Source organism: Haliaeetus albicilla, chromosome 11, assembly GCF_947461875.1.
Source record: "Haliaeetus albicilla chromosome 11, bHalAlb1.1, whole genome shotgun sequence".
Taxonomy (NCBI): Eukaryota; Metazoa; Chordata; class Aves; order Accipitriformes; family Accipitridae; genus Haliaeetus; species Haliaeetus albicilla.
Genome location: NC_091493.1, coordinates 19476639 through 19495566, shown reverse-complemented (window position 1 = coordinate 19495566; position 18928 = coordinate 19476639). Strand labels below are relative to the sequence as shown.

Genomic DNA, 18928 nt, shown 5'->3' with positions numbered 1-18928 from the left:
GCCGGCCAGTCTGTAGGTAACAGAAGATGTCACTTTGAACTGCAGTCATTGTAGTGTAGGTGTACTCTTAGAACATGATTAATTCCTAAGAGCTCAAAAATTTCTGGGCATTTTCAAGGCAGAAATCTCTTGCTAGTGAAGGGGACCTAGCCACCGGCAATGCTTCTCTCCTGCTCTCTTTCCTGTGGCTTGTTGTTTTTGAAGCTTTTGGTCTTCTGTTGCAAAGATTATGAGTGTTCAGGGGGAATGGTAGGTCTGTAGCTGCTGGGATGGATACTTTCATGAGTGGTGCGAGTTGAACATCTGCTCCGTGGTTGCCTATGATATTAGAATTTGGACTTGATGACCCAGGTGGTTCCTCCCAGGCCTGTGTTTCTACATCCAAGACCAGCAGAACTCTTTTTGTGCTTTAAGATTTCCTTAATTCACCTTAAACCCAGGATGTCAAACATCTACACCCAGGATCAAATTTCCTTCCAATATTTTGTAAACTGTATGACATCTTCTAGATGTTTGGATTTTAATGAATTGCTGGCTTTCCTGACTGTGAAGAAAGCCTTCCAAATGTGAACTGAGTGTAATAAAAGTAGAAATACCTGCCTGAGGACATTTCTATGCTGCAGTCACTGCTTGACTGCAGCTCATGTAGATATACTTTAGCCAGCTTTAAGCCAGCCAGCCCAGGTCCTGATGGCTCTGTAGCCACACCTGTGCACAACACAGCAACTATTCAAGCACACCTTCTGTTTCCCAGGTGGGTTTTGCACCCTAAAACAAATCCACTTGGATGAATGGGGAAATGTTTCTTAAAGCCTAATGCAGCAATTTATTCTGGGACATTACAGAATAAACCCCATCAATGCTGTCAACCCCATCCGTACCAGTGGCATGAAGTTGTGTGTTACTGCTCAGCAGAATGAGTTGGCAGGCCAATGTCCTGCCTGGCAGATCTCCCCCCTCGCAGAAGGCAGGCATCTTCACCTTTTTTTCCCTCCACCCCTCTTCCTTATGTCCGGACTTGTACCGTGTAGCACAGCAGAACTGGAATGGGCAGAGATCTGCTAGAAGCTGAATGTTAATGCTCTGCTCAAATTAAATGAAATAAAACCATATGGTGTCATCATGGGTCACTGATTTAAAACAACAAAAAAATCCTAGCTCCTCTCTAAGCCCTTCAGATAGTAAAACTGCTGCTGTGAATTCTGCTTCTCCTCAGAGTGCAGCCAAGAAATGCAGTGAAAGAAAAGGGCAGGATTGGGCTTTCTCTTGTGTTTGAAGTGAGCAGGCTGACCTGGAACAAAGTGGCACTTTTTTCCCCATGTCTTCAGGCATGATGTCAATGTAGCTCCAGTGAAGTTGATGGACCTACACAGATTAACAGCAGATGAGGAGTCAAATCTTCTCAGGGAGGGCTGGGATTGTGTTTTGACATATGTAAGGCATCTCCATTTTGACCTCTCATCTATTTGGAAGCTTCGGGAAAACAGATAATCCCTCTTTAGGCACCTCTTAGGACTATCAATCTATCTATCTAATCAATCTAATTAATCTGTCATATTTGTGCTTATATACTAATGTAGTAAATGATCACCCTTCTTCACTCCCTTTCCAAAAGGTGGAGAGAAAGAAATGCAATTTTCATGACAGGAGAGAGTTTGAATGTGTGAATATTGCTTGTGGCCCCTGAATATGGCAGGGTTTGAAGGCATTCTGCTGTCTTGGCAGGGAGCGCCAGAGCCTCAGGCCAGCTAGCAAGGAAGCTGAATCCACTGCTCCTGCCAATGTCAGCTGTTGTTCTGAGGGTTGCAAGTGTTGCAGTAGATTTTGAGAGCAGTAGGAGAAGCTACTGCCCTCCCATCCTAATGGAAATTATGTTGTGGCTTTTGGGGGGCAACCGCAGCTCTGATCTTCCCAACTACACCTGCTGCTGCAAATTCAAACACAACCACCAAAGCCAGTGCAGCTGAAATACAGCTCCTGTTGCCTTTGTGTACCTCCCTTCTCTTCACGTACAGCCACTGTCAGCAGGGTACATGTCACTTCTGCTTCAAGCAGGGGAACGAAGCCAATACTGTGCTACAGCTCGCTGAAGCACTTACTTGGCCCCTGTTATTAGAGAGTCTGAGCCCTTCACTCCTCCTTCCAGCTGTCCTCACTGTGCCCCAGGTGGCACGGCAATGCTCCTATCTTCACACTTCAGGCAGGAAACAGAGCACAGAGAGAAATGCCATTTGTCCAAAGACTTGGTGAGAGTCCATGACAGAGCAAGGAACTGAAGACCTTTCCCCAAGTCAGATTAGGCTCTAACTATCAGACTTTCTATTTCCCTTCCTTCACCCCCCAAATCCCTTGGTTGTTTTTCCTCACCATGCTATGAAGCTTGCTTTCCATTTTGAACTTTGTGCAAACAAGACTTTCCCCCCCCCCTTCTTTTGCTTGACCATGAGTTCAGCTCTGTCTCGACCTGTGCACAGACACTCTCCTAGTTGAACCAAAGCCATGTTCAGAGCTCTTTATGCCTGTGCAGCACCAATCTGTGGGTGGGATATTGTTGGCTCCATGGGGGCTGTCACCAAGGAGCCCAAAGCTGCCTCTTCCCACCCCATGTTCTCCCTCTTTTCCTCAGGCACACTTTGAGGCCAGCATCACTGGGATGGTCAGGAGCCCTTTTGTAGGAAGCAATCTGATGCAGAGAAGGCATCACTGTCTCAGCCCTGCACCAAGTCCCCTGCAGGCTGCCTTGTCTCTACTGCCGGCACAGCCCATGGCTCAGCAGTACAGCCCTGCGCTAATTAAGCAGTGCGGCACAGCAGGGTGTGTGTTCCTTGGCCATCACAGCCTCCCTTGGACACACTGCAGAGAAAAGGCTGAAGCTTCGCAATGTTAGCCTTCCAAGAACCGCTTTAATTGCCCAGTAATGCACACCCTGGGGTCTTGTAATGTGCTTCTAATATGAAGCATTTAAAATATGAATACTCCAAAACAATTAGAGGGAGTTTGGTACTCTGCTGAGTGTATCCTTCCACTCTGAAAAATAATCCGTGACAAAGGAGTATGCTCAGAGTGAGGATACCAGTGCTTTCTGAAATCTGTCAGGGTCTCCTTGGGGCAGCAGGACACACCACTCTTTCTCTTAGTGCCAACTTCACGCTGTTCTTCCAGGATTAAAAGAATTGGTAGATTTGGACTCCAGATGATTCAGACCTACCTCATCTCCCTCTGATCAGCACTAATATGATTTTTTGTTTGAGATACTGTCTAAAGACTCTGCCAGCATCAGTTAGAGAGGAGAAACCACAGTCTGTGTCAGGCTATAAGAGAGTTTGGATAGACATGTCAGAGAGGCAAGGGACATTTCTTATGATCTGTCATTCTTTTAGCAAATAATTTCTGAACAGGTTTAGAAGTGAATTTTTACTTACTTATTTACAAGGAGTGAAAGAAAGTTCTGCTTCTCAGAAAGGACTATGGCTCAGCTAATTTTAACTTCTAATATTTCTTTCTACATTCTTGACAAATTTGATTAGAGCTTGTTACAATTGTCATACTAGGAGAGATGATTTTTGGTGTGTCCATCTGTATTCAGAATCAGCAAAAGGAATTGCATTAAAACTGCTGAACATAATGAAATAGAAATCAAACATTGGAAATTCATGACCTAATGCTGAACATTTAAGAAAGTCAAAGGCATTTGGAAACAAGCAGTTGGTTTCAGCTGGAGCTGTATGCAGTATTAACTCTAGAAAGAGTTACTACAAGGCAACTATGGTAACTCATGAATTCCAGGAATGGATGTATAATTCACAGTATGATACTATGTACTGTAATGACATTATATGCCATTACTTAAGATAATATTGCATATTAAATTCAGATTGTGAAATGAAGTTCAGTTGCTTTACTGCAATCAAAGATCTATAAATGTCCTGTTGCTGAAACTTCAGAAGGTTATGTATTAAATCTGTGTACATTCTCCAAAACTCAAAGTAGACAACTTGTGCAAAAACCTCCCACTGGAAAATGAAAAATGGGAATTTACAGTAAGTAGCAGTTTATGCCCCTAATTAAACACAAATGCTGTTATTTGAGTCACTGACTGTGATGGAACTAGAGCAGGGATGAATTTAGTCCAGAGTGACAATTTCTTTTGGAGAAAAGAAAGACATTTGAAAATATCCAGATTTACTTCAAGAAATCAGCACTGCTGACTGGTGTGCCAGGATTTGTGTCCTTTCTGCTTTTGTAAAGGGCTGAGGAAGTGTCCTGCAAAAAGGCTTGTCTTTCTCCAATGTCTAGAGGCAAGAACAAGCCATCAAAGGCAGCAAGAGGTGATCAAGGTTTTGCTCCCTCTTACACAGCAGTAATCCAGAAATCCGAGGTTTGAGGCAGCACAGCTGGCTTAGTGTGTATTTCAGTCTCTGGTAAGGGGAAGAAGCTTTCAGCAATCTCAGAGTTTAAAGACAGCATTATTATGTTGCATCTGTTGCTACAGGACCAGGTCAGCTCTCTTCATCTTTCATCTGCTGTTTCATTAGGTGGTCTCGTGTAGGACAGCCTCACTTGAAGCCTCTTAAAGCAGCAGCCACGATGCCTAGGTATCCTGCTGTTTATCACTGTCCCTAAATGAATAGACCCAGGGGGATGCACTGCCGTATTCTGTACTGAGCGTTAGGGTCCTGAAATTTCTCCTCTTTCCTTAAAACTCCAGAGTTTGGTTGTGACTGTAGGGTAAAGGAGCACTGCTGGGGAGAGCCTCTTCATGACCTGCCTCTTCTTTTAGCCATAGGAAATACCTTCTACCGAAGACCTCATTAGATTCACTGTGCATTTGATGCCAAAAATTATTTGACCCAAGCCACTGGAGGTTGCACAACCAGAACTGCTCCCCTTTGCTCACTGTTTCCAGATACTTTCTCTTGACATAAAACCAGTTTCAGTCTTAGGAGGGGAATGTTTTTGAACAGAGCCTTTCACCCCTGGGTCACTAGCTGAAATCTGGCCCTGGTTGGTAGTGACCGAAAATCATTACCAGCTGATGGCTACTTGGTGAAATGAGCTGGTGAGTCTCATTCCACTTCCTAATGGACACATCTCAGTAAACACAGTCACAACTGGCACTAAGTGGCATTCTCAGCCAATAGACCATGAACTGAACTGAATGGGGAAGGAGATTGACCCTTCCTCTTCATCCGCTGCCTGGGTTTTTGAAGCATTATGGACAGGCATTTTATATCACCATCATTTCACAGGCTGTTTTTACTCTAAATGGCTTTTTGAAACTTTGCAATTTTCATGCAGCATCATTCAGCACAGCCTGATTGGCCATCTCAGTGTAATTAGGCTCATCTTATGGTTCTCCTCAGTAGAAGCTCAGCTGTCTGATACCACCTCCCAGTACCAATGGTGAATCTGATGTCATCTCAGTATGAATGGAACCGTCTGATATCACCCCAGTGCTAACAGGACGTTTTATAATATGTCATCTAAGGCTGCAGGGGAAATCTTCTAATCCATTCACTGCTACACTACAATAGAACATAACACAGTATAATGTGTAGGTTAACTTAGACACCCTCAGGCAGATTTTGGATAGATGGATGGATGGATGGATGGATAGATACATTTATACAAAGTATACATACATTATATCACTCTATTGATTTTTAAAAAGTTCCAGGTCTGTCTGGCTATAATGAGATTTTTGAACTTTGTGTTGCGATCAATGAGGGGAATATTATTGGCCTGGAGAATTGATATACCCGCTCTCTGTGGCTTGTTCTGCTCCTGGACTGCCCCTGCCCCCAAGGTGTACGATTCCATCAGACACTTAACCTCTTTTACAGTGTCATCAGGCTAAAAGGAATCTAATAGTGACACGGGACTTGTGCTCAGCACTCTGGCACTATTGCTTTCCTGTCACAAATAATTTATAGCTTTCTATTTCCATCCCTCTGCCTGCACCCCATCCCCTCTTTCTGTTTCTCTGGGCTGGGGGAAATCAATAAACTCACACAACCAGAGTGGCACTTCAGGGGGTTTTAGGGGGAATGTGAGAGAAGAGAAAAGAAAAGAAAAAAACAGAAAAGAAGAAAAAAGTTCTATTATTTGCCCTAGCACAGGCTTCTCAGCTCAGCTCAGCTAGTGCAAATCATCATGACCTCAGAATATGGCCTCGAGGCTGTCATACACCTTCTGTATAGGTCCTGAGCAGCTATAGATTAGGGCCCCTGGTACCACTGACCTATATGGGGTGAAGATCTGGATCTCCATCCCCAGCTAGAACCTTGACATTCCCTGTCTCCAGCTATGTCCCAGGCAGCTTCTGCCACTCCAGCTACTGCCCAGCTTCATCATGTGTGTACTGGAGATTCCTAACATGCTGAGGTGATATGCTCTGAAATAATACTTTTCCCAAGAACGTTTCAGTCTCAGGAATTGCGCTTTTTCAAAAATGCCCTCTCATCATCTCTGCCTATCTCCATCCATGCCGTACTGCCCACTAGCCACACATTTGCTCTTTGAAGTTTTGCCAAGTTATTCTTTAGAACGAATCTTTAAGGGAAGCTCTCAGGTGGGCAGGGAGAATGTGTAATTTGCTTTCACTTTCTGGAGAGATTTTTGCAGAGAAGTTAAAGCTGATACGCGGGGCTGAGAGTTCCAGAAACTTAGGCTGAAGGTCATCTGCAGCCTTCACCCTAATTGGACAGGCTCGTTTTAATCTCAGAAAGGAATTCCTTGGTGAGACCGTCGTTCTGAGTCACAGATACCCAGCATCTGCCAGTAGGCAGGGACCTTGCCAGTCAAGTACGAGGTGCTAGTGATTTTCTTTCACCACTGACCTCAGCTGGATTTAAACCAGTGACCTAGAGGTGAAAGATTTCATGTAACAAGAAACGGAGCAGTGACAATTACAGTTCAGTTTATTTTCATTCTGAGCAGCATTATGAGCTTTGTGGCATTCACTGAGACACCTTTTTGAGTTCCCATGCTATGTTCATTCACCACCTGATAAACACCAGTTTTTGCCGTCTTTGCTGGAGCTTCTTTTTCCTGGTGATCTGTATCCCATCACCACTTTCCTACAGATGCCTTCTGCTCCCACCTTCTCATTTATGAAGGACAAGGGCTTTGGGCAAGCCTTCCATCAGTTCAAAGCATTCAGTTCTATGCCAGAAAGGTATTTTTTAGGTACACAACAAAATTAAATCTACACCATTTGTAAATCCAGCAGTGGCTCTATTAGCTGCAAAGACTGCCTTGTGATCGTGCTGGCAGATCAGATCATAAATGATAATGAAGTTGCTAACACACAGGAGATCCCAGCTCGTTCACTGAGCACCACAGTTATGCAGTGAATACCCGAGTTTGGGGAAAAGATGACAGAGCAGAGCAAGGACAATTCTCTGGGAACTAGACCGTTAAAGCAGTAGAATCAGGACCACAAGAAGGCAAATGAAGCCACTCTACTGCACCCAGAGCTCAGATGAGGCCTTCAGGTTCTGATAGCTGGGATCATGGCTATGCAAAGGCACAGAGAAGTTGCAGTTCTGAACATGTTTTGCTCTTTTACAGGATCATCAGAACCAAAGTTCAGCAACCTTTTCACCCAACACCAGACGGGAGCGGGACAGGTGTGACTGCACCAGGACATACTATCGGTAAGAAGACTGGCATGAGGGGTGGTTACAGGACAAGTGGAAACGAGAATGGAGCTTAGCTGAGGGAACAAAGTCTGACAAGCAGATACTAAGCAGAGCAAAAGGGAGGAGGGTGTGGGGGAAAAGAAGCCTCAATGGAAATCAGAGGTTTCTGTACTTCGTTTCGCTTGTTGCATTGCAGAGAAGGGAATCATGGCAGAGAAACCAGCCCAAGGCAGGGGTTTGCCCAAAGTGATTCTGCCTTAACATCCATTTCACATTCACACACTCTCCTTCACCTCCCTAGAGAGAAGTATTTACTGCTATCCAGTCTAAGCACCTGTCTTCACCTTCTTACTCTGACTCTCTTTTCCCCTCTCTCTCCCAATTTCTCTTCTCTCCCTTTGCTGGAACTGGTCCATTTCTTAGAGCTAGTAATACACAGACATGGGTCAGATATTCCTGATGCCTCACAACTGAGTTCTTCATTGTTCTGGCTCTGCAGTCAGGTATTCCATGGGTGTATTTCACTGAGAAAATGCATTTCCTGCTGGGGGAGATGGGTTTATCGAGGTGAGAAGAAGATGGAGGCTATAATAAAGTGACCAAATGTCTCCTAGTCTGTTGTGTTTAAAGGTACTGTGCTAGATGTGTGGTGAGGTACTTTTCACTCTGTGGGCTGGATGGTGCTTACGTCTGCTGTTGCTAGCATAGCTTTATCCAGTAACAATTCAGAGCAGGAAAAAACATGCAGTATTCTGGGATACTGTGAAATACAGTGGCTTATTCATGGCCTACGACACTGTCTTAGATACTGTTGGTTACTGAGAATCAGCTGCTATACAAGGATTTACTGGAAAGTGTTGGTCTACATGGGACAGAGCTGGCAGATAGAATCCTGTACACGAACTGTGTTCAGGAGCACAATAGAATTAATGGGACAGTATGGAAGAGCATTTCTGGATGCCCTTTTAATCTGGACTTGCTCACTGGACTGGGAATCACTGACCGCAACAGATGCAGTTGGCAGATACTATTACTTCTTGGAAAAGCAGTGCAATGTCTAGGGAATGCATTGGCTGAGCTGGGATAGTGATTGTGAGTGCTGCTACTGGAGCCTCTCATTGCTCTGGGATGTACTGGGAAGTGTGGGTCTACATCAGGTAGTGTTGACAGGTTCTGCTCCATCCTGGAAGGCTCGTATTGGAGGTATTGATTTCTTCGGGTCAGTGCTTTATGAGTTGAATGGTGGGTAGTGGCCTATAAGAGAACTGGGATATTCTCCCTGTTACTGGGACAAGCTAGGACATGATGGGCATGCCTACTGGATGCATAGCTCTACTTGTTCTATACTCTAAAGCCCTGATTGTCATGAAGTGATCATATCTAATCTGGATGACTTGTCATTTCTGATATATTGGAAACTCATGAGCACTCTTGGACAGCCCTCAGTGGCAAGAGGAGTCTCTGCCTGTTGACATTGGTCAGTGCAAAAGGAAGACACTAGATTTTTATTAATCTGGGTTGGCGTATGTATTGCCAACTCACCATTTGTTCTAGCAGGGAACTGAATTTATTGGCCCAACGCTGAAGTGCTTCTAACCTATGCTAAGAAAGTAATTTTTCAATGAGTGTTTTGGGTGGACACATAAGAGGCTGGTCTGGCTAAGACAGAACATGCACTCCTGGTGGAAAAATGCTGAGAAGAAAAGATCTGGCAAAATACGGATGGACTAGGAAGTCACTAGAGGATGTGGCCTATGCAGCATTGCACTCAGTTACCATGGCATGCACTGGGAAGCCTGCTCTGCAGTGGGATATAACAACAAGGTTTAGCTTCTTGATGGAATACACTTGCTTGTTATTAATGGCCCTGTACTGAAAGGCTGTGGAGCTACAGTAGGAATGGACTGGTGAAGCTGGGATGCAGCAACTTTAGCAGTAGAGCAAGTATGAGTCCTTCAGTATGAGGGACTGGGAGTCTGCTTAGTGCCCAGGCTTTCATATGAGACTGGTGGCATGTGTAGCTTTCAGCTGGGGGATCCCTGAGTGCTGTGCTGCTGTCCTCATGGCCCTTTTTCCCTTTTCCTTTTGTCCAGTGCCCAGCACAGCATCCCCTCCCGTCTCCAGTGCCTCCAATGATCCAGTGGGCTCTTACTCCATTAACGGGATCCTGGGGATTCCTCGGTCGAATGGCGAGAAGAGGAAACGTGATGAAGGTAGGGGGAGGGGAGAAGCTCATCCTCCCTTTTATATTCTTTGTCCCCATGTACAGGCTCCAATTTCAGGCCAAGGTTTGCAGCTGCTCCAGGGGCTAGATCAGTTTTAGCAACAGAGACCAGTTCCCCACCACTGCCCTGCTGGCTTGGAATGCTCTTCTTCCGAGGCCCTTTCATGACAGGCTGCGTCTCCACACATCTGCTCGGCAGGCAGAGAGCCGTCTCCATTGCTGGAGCTGATCCCAAGTTCATTCACTGCTGGAAATGGCTGGAACTGAACTCCCCAGGTGCCAGCAGGTGCCCGGACTTTGAACTGTGGGTAAACATGGTTTCCCCGACTCACTTGTTTTCAAACAAAATGCCATCTCGGAGAAGCACCAGCAATGTGGGAGTTATCTTTCATTCCCCTTGCAAACAAGTTCCTGCCCTGTGACATGCCATAAGCTACATTAGCTGGCGATTGTAAGGGCCCAGTTTTCAATGGGTAGCATCTACCGCAGCAGAACTGCCATGCTTGCAACAGTCTGAAAGCAGAATAGGAGGTCTTCTGAATACTGTGGCCCTAAGGTTGTGTCCTGGGTTGGGCTGGGCTTAAACCATGACAGGTTGTTATTTAAGCCTTTTGCTAGGGCTCTAAGGAATTAGGATTAAGCTATCTCCGTTTCCTTCCTACCTGCTGGGAAGGACTCAGGGCAAAGTGAATCCTGAAGTGAGCCAAAAGCTGGAGCTCAGGTCTAGACAGACTGAGTCAGGAGGGGTGGGTAAGGTCTTGGTGCTCTTATGGTGGCTTTGTAAACATTTTTTCTTAAATCTTGCTCTTTTAATTTGATACGTTCAAAAATTGAGTGCCAGGAAGTGAACTTTTCTAAGACTAGTGCCTGACCAGTTTGTTCGGTCCAGCCCTGCCTTCAGTATGTTGTTTTCCACTGGTGCCTGTTGGATGGGGGGACCTCTTAGCAGTACAGGTGGCTCAGTGTACTGTGTGTGCTGTAAGCCCAAGGCTGTGCAGTGCAAGAGAACATGAGGGTTCTCTGTGATACATGGAGAGAAGAGAAAGCTCTCCTGAGAGAAATGCTGCCTTTTGGGGTTTTGCTAGTAATTTTTACAGCATTGGTTCTGGTGAGGTTCACATCTGTAAGTTTTTGATCCAAATAAACACAATAATCCCAAGAAAAAAAGGCTGTCATCGTGACGCGTTTCTCCCTAATACAAAGTAGAACTAGAGGCAAGGACCCAGTCCAGCTCCTATTAAAGCAAATGGGAACATTTTTGCTGATGTCATTGGAAGTTGGATCAGGCCCCAGAGGAAGATCCATTTCCCAGCTAGATGGCAGTAGGCTCCAGCTAAGAGAAAAGTGTAGCAATGGAAGGGCTGAGTCAATGCCTCAAAGTCAAAAAATATCAGGAATAAGAGACTGCAAACATTGCAAACCCCTCCAGCATTTCCCATCATTACATACACAGGAAATAGTGACATTTCAAACTGAGTTACAAGTTTCTCTAACGGTTGTGTAAATCTCTTGGCAGTTAATTTGGTTTTTTTGTGAACCCCTGTTCTCATACAGTCCAGCGTGGTGATCACCAGCTCTCAACATGGTGCCTCCATATCTCATTTTGAAATGAAACAGTTCAGTCTGGCTTTAGTGGCTATTCTTTCCAAATACCTGGAAAGGTCATCCCACTTTAGATGCAGCCACACAGTCAATTCCAGCCTCAGAACCTGAGATTTTTTTGAGCAGTACAATTAAACAGAAACAACCAAGCAGCCATCTAAGACTGACACTTCACAATGATATATTGACAGTAAGAACAACTCTCTCTGTCTGCCCTTAATTCATCCCAGATTTGATTTATGAAGGGCAAGCAACACTATGCAACTCCCTGCTGTTGGCTGAGAGTCCACGTATCCCACTAGGAATCAAAAAGGTACCAGACAATCCTGGAGACATTGCTTGTCTAGCTCTCAGAGTTTTAGGTGGCAGTTACATGACACAGCTGCAACTACCTTAGAGAACAGCCTTCATCCTGCCATCCCAGATGTCTGCTGCAGGGAGATGTCACGCTCCTGTCCCAGAGAAACCTCACATGGGACCCCCTCCCAGCTGCTGAACACCCCTAGCCAAGAGTTGAGTTATCTAGGCTCACACTGGCCTTAAGAAATGCTAAAAGACATCATCACTTTGCAGGGTTGGGTCCTAAGGCTAGAACGGTCCAAGGGGAGGTTTTGCACAGCTTGTGACCCGCACTCACTCCTGGGCAATCTCCCCTGTAGCTCTGAGGGCTCTGATTGTTCCTTGCTGAGATGGGGATTAGGAAAGCCTGGCAAGAAATCCAGCGCAGGTATTTCTTTCATGCTCATGCTGGATACATACACCTTCTCAGTATTTCCCAGAGCTTCTGAGCACTGTTTTGTTGCAGATTCTTAATTGCAGGGTTTATTCTCATGTTGAAAAGCCCTTATGAGCTCCCAATGCACATCTGCTTTCCAAGCATTTTGGGGGTGGCTCATCCCTAAAGGAGGCAGAAGAAACAGCACTGCTCTCTCTCTCTTTCCGCTCTGTTGGACCAGCTCTGCTGCAAGGATTCCTCTGTGAGGAATGCAGTTCAGCAGAAAGGGGGGAAGTACCAAGCTGCTCCTGAATCCCTGGTTCTGAAAACCTTGTTAGCAACCCCTCTGATGGCTGGGGGGAACAGGGTGGGAGAAAGACAGAGGAGCCTCTATCTGAGCACACCCCCTCCCCCAGGTCCTCCTTGCTGCAGCTGGTGCCCACATTAGACAGTAGCACAGATGATTAAGAAGAGGAGAGATAATTATGTGTCAAGATGATGTAGCAGAACTCCTGAGTTGGACAGAAGGAGCCAGACAGATACATGAGGTGGGCTCAGCGATGGACGCTGACAGCCAGGTGTGTCCCTCACAGGGAGTTAGAGGGAAGAGGGGAAATCCCAACCTCCCAAATGCACTGGTTGCAACTGCAAGGGTGGCCTGGGCATTGAGACTATGGCATTGAGAGAGAGCTAGCAGGGAGGTAGCTCTGAGTGTCTACTAGTCACAACAAGGACCTGTCAGATCACAAGTCTTTCCTCAAAACTCAGTGTGTCTTCCTCAGGTGAGTGCCTAGGAAGGATGGTCAGGATTTCCCCTGTTAAGACTATGTATTCCTTTTGTTTCAGTTTTTGACCAGTGATTGTAAACCCTCTGACTTCTGTGACAGATTAGACAAAGCGGAGAGTTGGTCTCCTACAATTTTTTAAATAATTTGGCTAAAAAATTTCACCACCACTTGCATAGCACAGTGTGTGCCATTTCTTGCAGTCTACAGGCACTGCCAACGTTGCTGTAATTTTCCTCTGACCTTCTCCACCACTTATACCCACTGTCTTCCAGAGGCAGAAATGGCCCTGCAGCACGTAATGACTTTCCCAAGACCACTGGAGGGTCTTGCAGTATCAAGCTGCAGCTGGAAACAGGAATTCCTGGCTCTTCATGATCCTAATGCTGTACTATGCTGTGACGGTAGGCCAAGCTCAGCAGGGTCATTGTCAGACTGAGGACAGCAATAGAAGTCCAGAAGGATAAAGGGGAAAAATAATATGCAAATGTTTATGTTGTTCCATAACCCCCTGATTGATAGCTTAAAGGATGAGAATTGGAGTGACCCAGAGGGACTAAAAAAATTATTATTATCACTCATACTGTGGTCTTGAGCACTGTATAAGGAGAAAGAGAGAGAGATGGGGAGAAAAGGAAGGACAGATAGATAGATGGATGGATAGATGGATAGACAGATAATATGAAAACAATATTTCAAACTGTTCCCTGCATACCACAGCATCTCTGGCTGGGTGAAGCTTTTAGGATCTTTACAACCACTCTTATTAGAGATAGCTCTTTCTCTCCGTAGCAGGCCACAGACTTCCTCTATAGACCCAAATTCTCATTTGGGATTTGTCTTCTAGTGAGGCTGGTGCTGTAACATTCGCAGCATTATTAATCTTGGTCCCTGACAATATCTGTAGTATTTGACAGCATTACTGGCAATAATATCTGCAGTGCCGACAATGGCAGAGATAATATCCCCCAGTATTATCGGCATTAGCAGGGAACATATCTACAGCCTGTTATTGGCGGGAGCAGACGTAATGTGTCCAGTATTATTAGTATCAGTAGTAATAAAACCCACAGGCTTGTTAGTGTGATCAGTGCTAATATCAGCGGTAGGTTTGTGGGAGAGGAGGGGATGGAGTGATTGCTACTGTAAATGGCAATAATACTTGGGCTGTTTGTAGTAAAGGAATCCCCAGCAGAGATGGGTGAGCAAACCTGAGAGGCAGAAGTTCCTCCTTTCCTTTCTCCACCTGTCATTTTGATGATTAGAGTGATTGACATTGAAGTAAGCAATGCACGGCTGTGTCAGTGCAGGGGGACAGTAAATGGTCACCATTTCGGCAGGTCTGGTGGTGTTTTCCAAAGAGTGTTAGCAGTATCAGTGCAGGTGGTTCACCATACTCTTCAAAATGGGGTTGAGCTGTGCAGAACAGGGTGCTGCCTGCTAGCAGTAGGAGCATTTGCACTGTCCTGTAGCTGCGGGTTGGGCAGCGTCACTGTGCTTCTCTTTGGTGCTGCACGCATAATTTTCTGACTGTTACTACCATGACACCCTCTACTAAGAAGCCTTGCTTTTGTTACAGGTGGTTTTCTCTTCCCTCACTCCAAATGGGAGGACTCTGACTGCAGGGCGGGGTTTTGACAGTGTTCAGCCTGGGGATTTTCCTACCTGGCCGTGATCTCATTTTCCTACTGGGAAAATAGATATGCCTCCTTCAGGTGGAGTGTGAGGCAGGGAGATCTGCAACAGTCCCAGTCCTGAAAGTTGTTTTTTTAGATACTGCCCCAGGACATAGACTGTCTTGAAGAAAATTTTGAACTCAATTGTTTAAGTGGAAAGTAGCACAGAGAGGAGACATGTGTAATGTGTTTAAGAAGGTCTGAGTTTTTGAGGAGATACACGGCCGCTGAGTATGCCACTGCAAGTATGATCCCATTTGTGCTGTTCAGAGTGGCAATGACAATATCATTTGGGAAACATATTTGTGACATTTCAGGTGACTTTGTGTCATTTTCAGTGGCATCAATATGTGTTTGCAGGCAGAGTGGCTGTGGGTATCATGTTGTTGTAACTGTAGCACTATAGGTTGGGGGTTTATGATACTAAGATGAGATTAACTGTATCACTGCTTGCTATACTGCCCCATTGCACTCAAGACCGTTACACTCTTCACAGAAGCAGCTATGGATTATTTCTGGTGGTATGTCTCCATCATTGCACACAGCAAGGTTGTTTCAGTGTGGTAATTGTTGGTACACTGGTGCAGGCTGTACTGTACTGTCATTGCAATTCATATACTTGTTACTGCAGCTGATGTAATGTGTTGACTGACAACAGACTGGTCATGAGAGTGAAGTCAATATGGCTTCAATATGTCACTGCAGCACTGCGTTGAGAATTGTGTGTTTGCACGAAGTATGACCATGTTGTTCCACAGCATACTGGAGTTGTTTCAGGACATACAGCGTGCTTATGCCGTCATCTGCAGTATGATGATGCTTTACCAGTGCTGTAGTTGTACTAGTGCAGAGAGGTCTAGCCCTTAACTGTCCTGTAGGGAAATACATTCACTTTCCTATGCTGCGTGCATATGTTTGCAAAGAGAATGAGTGAGTCATTCCACTTGATTATATCATGGCACCTGATGTGTGTTCATCTCTGGGCATATTAGGTATATTTCTGTTCTCCCAAACCTGTTGTGCCTTTGAAGACAACCGAGTGTGTTTGGACCCCTGCAGGTGACACAACAGCACTACTGTCTGTGGTGTGGCTGCATTGTTTCATGCTATGATTTCTCATCACCACAGATGATGTGTTTGTGTTATTCTATATGGTTGCTTTATTGCAGGTCAGCAATAGTCTTAATGACACTGGAGACACATGCAGTTACATTGCCTCAGGTGCTAACCCCATGTTCCAACCATCCCACACAGTTGTGGGGCATGCACCCAGCAGTTTATGGCTGTGCACATGGAGTGAACAGTTTCTGGGGTGTTTCACACTCTCACAATGTCTTCCTCCTACTTTCCCTGGGACTGTGTTGTTTCATGCAGTGTGGCTGAGTTTCCAGTGGCTGTCAGCTTGCAGTGGTGGTGTATCACTGCAAACAGCAATGGTCACAGGGGATGTCGAGGCTCATTGTATCTATACACACAAGTGGAGGTAACACTCCCTTCCATTCTAGATGAAAATGTAAATTGAAGAGGGAGTTTCATCTCAGCAGCCACCCACTTCTTCCTCCTGAGGGTCTTTGGCTCGTGAGACTGCTAGGAGGACATAAGAAAGGCACCTGCTACTCATCCTGTACCTCTCTAAATAAACTGTAGGAGGGTGGTCAGAAAAGGGAGACTATGTGTGGGAAAAGAGAGGAGGGGGAAACTGGATAAAGGAGAGGACAATGAATAAGCAGCACAGCACTGTCAGAAATGTAGAGGTCAGTCTGTAAGCAAGGGAAACAGTGTGTGTGTGTGTGTGTGTGTGTGTGTCTGCACACACCCTGGGAGTTTGGGGGGTATGCATTGCTCAGGAGGACTTCAGGTAAGGGAGAGTTAACAGCTTACATCACAGAAAGCAGTTTGGACAGAATGCTCTGCTTCTAAAGCTTATAGTGCTGCTTAGTTTGGCAGGGTTTGGTACTATCTGAAGACAAGCTGGTCTGGCTTCAGCTGTATTTGTGTGCGTCTCTGCTTGTGTATTTGTGTCTCTAGGAATGCACGCCTGTTTGTTTTCTGTATTTCTGTGTTAGGATCACTGGTGTCTGCTTATCTGTGCTTATGTACTGGGGTGAGTGGCAGGTTGGACCCATATTTTTGTGCATGCCTATAGAGACCTGGAAAATGTTTATGTTAAGCTGTGTGTAATATTGCCTAGTAGGAGAATGCATACTGTGGATCATATGGATGCCTGGGCATCTATGGCTCAGTATTAGTGCTATGTATTTCTATGAATGCCAGGTATTTGTATTCACATTTTGAGCATATATGTGAATGTTGTATATTTGTATGTATATTCTGTGTGTATGTGTTGTTACATACTTGGAGTATCACTGTATCTTTGTGGTTGCTGGATATGAATATGCAGCCTATTAGTGCTGTGCACTTCTGTATATAGTTTGTACAGATGTGTATTTGCATTGGGGTTATATATTTGTGTGTATGTTGTATATATATATATAGGTTGTTCTTGCCTGTGTGAAGGTTGTTTATTTATGTAAATAGTTTGTATTTGTTTACATGATTTCATTTTGTATATGTGAATTTAAGGAAATTACTTTGAGTTCCAGGTTTTCGTTTAGTTAGTGTATGTATATTTTTGTAAGAAGTTATTTGTTTATTCAGAAATTACATTTAATTCACTTGCACCTGCATTACTACCTCCTTGTCTCACAGTTTGCATTCTTGTGTCTTTAAATGTTATTGGCTATGTTTTGTGAGTCTTACTTATGCATAGAGCTTTTCTTTAAGTTCATTTGTATGAGTGCCGTGAAGGTGTGCTTATCTGGCTGTTTATTTATGGGTATTTTAGTTTGTGGTTAGATCTTCTCCTTCCACTTTTTGACTCATTGCTGGGAGGGGTTGTTGCAGCTAGTGTGTCAGCAGGAGTCAGGCAGCTACAACTCCTCCCAGCGTCTCTGCCGGCTCCGCGTGTCCACCTGTGCAGAGGCTGCTCCCTAGCTTTCCTGGTGCCTGTCTCTCTCTGGATCTTCTTGCTCACTCTGGATGAGTTGTACACAGGGTCTGTCCACATTCAGGGAGGTGACTGTTATGTTTTTTTATGGACATAAAGAGTACGGGAGTCAGAGGGAGCATGGTGCCTGGATCCATGAGGATCCCAGGTTAATGCACAGTGGATGACAGAATAAACTGCAAAAGAGATCAGGAATAGCTGGCAGTGTGCAGGCAAATGGTATTTTAGAGGGTTATCGGTGACTGGTATAACAGTGGATCAGGGTGCCGTGACAATGGGAGATAGGGATGACACTGTTTTGGGGTCAAGTGACATGGTAATGTGACATAAGGGCAATGCTGCTATGGAATCAAGGTGACATGGACCTAAGGCACAACAGGGATCAAGGTGACAGGCTGATGCCCCAGGCTGATTTATCAGAACAGGGAGGGCTGGGAAACCTCTTTCAAGAATCAGCTGAATAAGGCAAAGGAGAACAGGAGGAGCAGGGTGAAAAAGATCGGAGGCAAATCAATGGACCTGTACTGTGGCTGTAGAAGCCAGGTCACTGGCAGTGTGGGACATGCAGTGTCTCCATGAGAAGATCAGTTGCATCCTGGTGTGAAGGGCTGGGGAAGTCTATTAGCAGTGGCTGTTTGCATCACAGTGATGGAGAGCAGGGATAACACGGTGATGACATCAGGTGATGGACATATCCTGTGACGGTAGCCATGGACCACAGGGACTGTGTAGGCAGGGGCGTTATTCCCAGTTGCTGGAAAAACAAAGAATCTAACTGGCAGTAAAACAAAAACAAAGGAGACTTGGAAGCACCTGACAGCCCTAATTCATCACAGCCCAAGATTTTTTTTTCCCCCTCATGTTCCCATTATATTTGTTTGTAAAAGTGGAAATCAATTTTGAAGGTAATTTTCTGGAAAGAATGGAAGGGAGGTGGGAGGGCCGGATAAGGCAGAGATGGCAAGAGGAAAAAAAAATTTAGGCCAGGCACAGCCCAGGGGCAGCTCTTGGCAAGGTGAAAGAAAATTGCATATTCAATCTCCATCCATGAATCTCCCTTGCTGCTGCCCGCCTCCTGCTCGAAAACAATGAAGGCTTTCTCCCCTACGCTGCACAACGCCTGAGTATCAGCGCTCACTTTAACTCCAGGGTCATTAATTCACCTGATTATTGCAGGAGAGGAGAGGGTTGCAGAGGCATCCGTTCTAAAGAGCCCTCCCTTAGCTCATCCTTTGATTAGTTTGGGGTGGGGGGAGTTGAGATAATGTGTTGTCTT

The 18928-nt window shown here is 45.2% G+C and overlaps 1 protein-coding gene across 8 annotated transcripts in view; it reads left to right on the top strand.

Annotated features, from left to right (window-relative positions):
* PAX2 (paired box 2) overlaps positions 1-18928 on the top strand; it is a 91316-nt gene that overhangs the window by 27238 nt on the left and 45150 nt on the right. For all 8 annotated transcript variants that reach the window (XM_069796475.1, XM_069796481.1, XM_069796478.1 and 5 more), the window contains 2 exons: positions 7573-7658; positions 9737-9856. In XM_069796475.1, coding sequence (XP_069652576.1) covers positions 7573-7658; positions 9737-9856 — 206 coding nt within the window. The remainder of the gene's footprint in view (positions 1-7572; positions 7659-9736; positions 9857-18928) is intronic.